The 4,897-nt window shown below is 52.9% G+C and overlaps 1 protein-coding gene across 1 annotated transcript; it reads left to right on the plus strand.

Moving 5' to 3' along the window:
• Window positions 1-2,819: 2,819 nt before the first annotated feature.
• Window positions 2,820-4,062, plus strand: LOC119341017 (blue copper protein-like). Its single transcript, XM_037612917.1, has 2 exons — window positions 2,820-3,116; window positions 3,333-4,062. The coding sequence occupies exons 1-2, from the start codon at window positions 2,948-2,950 to the stop codon at window positions 3,755-3,757; spliced, it is 594 nt and encodes a 197-aa protein (XP_037468814.1). The 5' UTR covers window positions 2,820-2,947; the 3' UTR covers window positions 3,758-4,062.
• The last annotated feature ends 835 nt before the right edge of the window (window positions 4,063-4,897 follow it).

Here is a 4,897-nt window from a genome sequence, read left to right on the forward strand (position 1 = left end):
TTTGGTTTAAATACCAAGCCGCTCCAACCAGATGTGCAACTGTCACAGCAGTTGGAACTGGTCTACCAAATCACTGTCTTCACCGAGCTACTGGTTCTATTTCTCTAACCATTTCATTTTCTCGCATACTTGTTGTTGAACTTGATCGTTACTGTTTGAAGACTTTGACAGAAGACTTTCTCAATTTCTTCAGTCATCTTGTCTTCAGCCTGCTTGTCCTGTTTACACGCTACATGTGCTCTATTTATGTTTCGTTTCATCGGATGATTATGCTACTGTCTTGTTATGCATGCACCTAAGTACGTATTCCGCTGCTTGTAGTTCGTCACTTAGCAAATTCCTCAAGTTGTATTTCCTAAATGACGAATTTGTAAAAATCGCCTATTCACCCCCCCCCCTCTATTCGATATAACGCACTTTCACCGTCGAGCTCGGGGAAGGCGACGTCGTCGCCTGCTGGTAGGGCCAACATCTCCTCGAGGCCCTGTCATTGGCGCTCGTCGTGGGTGTGGAGGGACTCCTCCATCACCTCCCTCATCAGGTCCTCCTTCTTGGCGGCCGTCATTGGCTCGGGGGGTGGTGGGGACGGAGACGGAGACGGCATAGGGGTGAGGCCACGAACCTGCCTGCGCCCGCGCGACTGGGGCGGGCTGAGAGCGCGCGCGGTGGCGGTCAGCCGTGGCCGCCGCGGGCTCGATGGACGGCCTGCAGAGTAGGACTGACGCCGGATGTCCTGCTCGTCGTGGAGCCACATATCCCACAACGGCGAGTCCACGGCGTACCTCCAGTCGTCGATGAGGTCCGAGGGCAGGCGGACGCAACAAAGATGGATCTCCTCCCGGCGGGTGCGTCCGCTCACCGGGACCGGCGGGATAGGCACGCAATCCGTGGAGAGGTGCCAGTTGTTGGGGAGGTGCACGTAGCCCCACGGCAATGGCGTGCACGTCTCCCAGTAGTGCTGGCACACCTCCGCCTTGACGTACGGTCGCTAGCGAGATGGGGCGCCGCCTCGCGCGATATGAAATGTGGGCGGTGGAGGTGGAGTGGAGGTGGAGGCGGGTGGGGGAGCGGCGACGGCGACTGGACAACGACCCGGCCTCGTCGTCGTGCCTCGTCTTGCGACCGGGGAACCAGCGCCCCACCATTGTCGCCGACAGAGAGGTGGATGAGGGCTAGGGTTTGCTCGTGCCGGGTCTCGAGGAGGCAGGACAGCTAGGAAGTGGAAACTGTGGATTGACCGGTCCACGGCTTCCAATTTAAGGACGACGACCCTCCGCCATGTGACTGACAACCGGGGCCCACCGTGCGTGCGCATTGAATTTGGGTGGTGGACGGCCGCCACGCATTCCCAAGACGGACACCGAGCAAGCGCGTGCCCGTCCGTTCGATGTCCATGTGGCCGCAAACCGGGCGCATGTTTGCGCCGGAAATGGGACAGGTCAGATGCCAAATGGACAAAATTTGAGGATGCGGCCGTGCGTTGGGCCGTGTCATCTGTCCATTTTGATCCAAACGAACGCGGACGGACATGATGGGGTCCTGTGTTGCAGTTGGCCTTAATAAAATGCGCATGTACTAGTGGTCAATTCAGAGATGCAATAAAGGAAAGGAGCATTCGCTTGGGCACGCGTGTTGTGCGCGAGTAAAACGCAGCAACGAAACTGCTTCGAGCAACTCAAAATCTCATAGCAAATGAGCAAGTTAGGAGATGTGAGATGTGACCCGCATAAGAACAGCATGTGATGTACTTTGACAAAGTGAGCAAAAGGCCACCAACAAACAAAAGTACGTAACAGCTCTACCTGTGCCCAGCATAGATAGATAGAACAAACCTAATCGCCCCATGTTAGGTACGTGATCACCAACAACCGGATTGGAGACGGACCTCCACACGCCGCTAGCTTGTTCTCTAATTCTTTGGCCCTCTCGGTCTACTCAGGGTCCAATCGATCTCACTGCAGCACAAAAGGCTTATCCGCAGAGTTTCGATCGACCACATTTCACTGTGCCGCCTCGATATACCTCTGTCAGTTGCTATATGACCGGCCAATAGGATTGATCCACCTCAAAGGCTTTGCTTGCACAAAACGATTAGGAGTTATACTGCTGGTTAGGCCTGTTAACATCAGAAAGTACTAGCTTGGAGATGTCCTCGTCCAGTAGGTGCCCTTGAACGATCGATCGATGAACCGAGACGGCACTCGCCAAACATATCTACAACTGCACCGCCATTACTCTACCTTACAGCTGATCTAACACCACAATTGCACTGTACCAAGAGCTGGCCGAACGATGCGTACAGCGTACGTACGTACGTACGTACACTAATTCTCCTTCAAAAAGATGGCAAATATATAATTTCTGGTATGGCAATTTTGTTGGCGTCGTTCTTCTCCTCCGTAGATCTCGATCGCAAGAATGTCGTACGTGAGAAAGATGTCTGAGCTGAAAGTAACTACTCGTGCTAGCTAGTCAAGCATTGGCACTCCGGCAAGCTTTGCGACCACGAAAAACATGCGCCTTTTTTCCTTTTCGATCGAGAAGGGATTACTTCCGCGAAAGCTAGCGTCGAAGACCGGTGGTAGCCAGCTAGCTAGCTGGAGTAGAGTCGTTTCTAAGGCACATTTGATGTCTAGACGCCGTCGATCGATCGGACACTCGATCGCGGAGGCGTTGGAAAAGGTGGTTCCTACCCCCAACCAACCCCAACGGAAACCACTGAGCTCACCAACTCCCAGCTGCCGCGGCGCGCGCACCGTCCCTCACGTCGCCGTCGCTAACTGGTGTACATGCCATGTATATAAGGCCCGGACCCCTGCACGCCTCTGCCATCAGTCGATCCATTGGTCCAGAGAGAGAAACGCATTGACTGTTTGACAGACGCTGCTAGTGCAATCTGCTCTCTCTTTTCCGGTTAGGTTGGTTGAGGACTTGAGGTGCTTGTAAGATGGGTTCTGGTGGCAAGTGTCTGGCGTTGGCCGCGCTGCTGCTCGTGAGCTGCGCGTCGACGGCGACCGCGGCGAAGTACACCGTCGGCGACACCTCCGGCTGGACCACCGGGGCGGACTACACCACCTGGGCCAGCGACAAGAAGATCAAAGTCGGCGACACCCTCGGTTAGTACATGCCGGCTGGTCACGTACTTTTCTACTCCCTCCGTTCGGAATTACTTGTCTCGAAGATGGATGTATGTAGAACTAAAATACGTCTAGATACATCCATTTCTGCGACAAGTAATTCCGAACAGAGGGAGTAGTAACATTTTCGTCTGGTTTGCCACTCATTTACTGATCCATGGACGCGCGCGCGGCAATTTTTGTTTATCTTCGCAGTGTTCAACTACGCCGGTGGGGCGCACAACGTGGCGGAGGTGAGCGCGGCGGACTACGCGTCCTGCTCCGCCGCGAACGCGCTCAGCAGCGACGGCAGCGGCGCCACCACCATCGCGCTCAAGACCGCGGGGAAGCACTACTTCATCTGCGGCGTCACCGGCCACTGCAGCAACGGCATGAAGCTCGTGGTCAACGTCGCCGCCGCCACCGCCGCCTCGCCGCCCAAGGCGTCCCCGACCCCGGATACCCCCGACACCCCCTCCACCACCCCGACGTCCCCGTCCACCCCCGGCGCCACGCCCAAGACCCCGGCGACCGTGCTCGCGCCCCCGGCCAAGCAGTCGGAGTCCGGCGCCACCGGGCTCAGGGCCACGGCGCTGACTGGCCTGGGCATCGCCGGGCTTGTGGCCGCGGGTCTCTTCTAGGGACGAGGCCAGGGTGGAGGCAGTGCTGTACGTACGTACGTACGTACGTTAGGTTGCATGTCGTCGATCAGCTCATCGTGTCAGTCGTTTCTCGTTTGTTGAGGAGGCCATATTTCTTTTGACGGAGGGGACTAGCTTTTGTTGTGGTTGGCACGGGGGTTGGATGCCTTGGATTCCATGCTATGATTTTTTTACATCACATTCATGTCATTGTCGTGTATTTTTGCCTACTTTGTACTGTGCTACGTGAGTGCTGGTTCATTTATCTATAGGCAGATTTGCACGTGTGATTTATTTTCATATAATTCATTCATGTGGCGTATGAAACATGTCACAATCGGTTGTTGTTGAAGAGGTTTCTTTCGGTGGCCCCAAGGTACCAGTTAACAACCGGTTTTGTCATTGATCTTGGATGGTTGGCTACCAAGACGCCCCACATAGTGCAAACTGCAAAAACCCTCGCGTGAGGCTCCTTCCAAATATTCAATGCAGTGAGCATTACCATCGACTAATAAAAAAAAAGACAAATCCAAGAAATTCAAAATCAAACTCGACCTACATAAAAGTGAGCATTACCTTCCAAATACTATGGATGTCACTTTTTTTCCCTAAAAGAGATGAAACCCCAAGGCTCTGCATCATTGTGATGCACAGCCATTCTTGATTGCCCAAACCATTACAAGAATGAAATTAACACCTACCACTAAATCAACTTCCACACACTACTCACATCTAAATTTGTCTTGTTGGCTCTCCATGTATATATATGAGAAGCTCTTCTGGGTGGAGTGGTAGACAACACAAAGGTTGTTGTCGCCGGCCCGGGTTAATCTTCTCATCTCCTATAAGAATAAGACAGGGGGAAGTCTCCCCTCTGTTCTCATTCTTTTTTCTTTTTTTTTTTTTGCTCTCCATGTATATATCAAACTGGATTTGAAGCTTTATAGAATCATAAACACATATCAACATACAATTTATTTCAAGAAAGTTCAGAATCTTTTATATGTGCTACAGTGCATTCGTAGCAGCAGTCCAGCACCCATACTGCTTGTAGCACTAGAACCTCTCTCTGAAATGGAACTATAATCGATCAAAGCCCCGCCAAAACGGCCTTAGGATTATTATTATTTTTGAGAGAGA

This window comes from Triticum dicoccoides, chromosome 7B, assembly GCF_002162155.2.
Source record: "Triticum dicoccoides isolate Atlit2015 ecotype Zavitan chromosome 7B, WEW_v2.0, whole genome shotgun sequence".
NCBI lineage: Eukaryota > Viridiplantae > Streptophyta > Magnoliopsida > Poales > Poaceae > Triticum > Triticum dicoccoides.

What these genes read in the sequence shown, in the direction of transcription:
- LOC119341017 (XM_037612917.1), top strand. Translation starts at nt 2,948, where the DNA reads ATGGGTTCTGGTGGCAAGTGTCTGGCGTTGGCCGCGCTGCTGCTCGTG. An exon ending in CAAAGTCGGCGACACCCTCG is followed by an intron (nt 3,117 to 3,332) that starts GTTAGTACATGC and finishes TTATCTTCGCAG; the next exon opens with TGTTCAACTACGCCGGTGGG.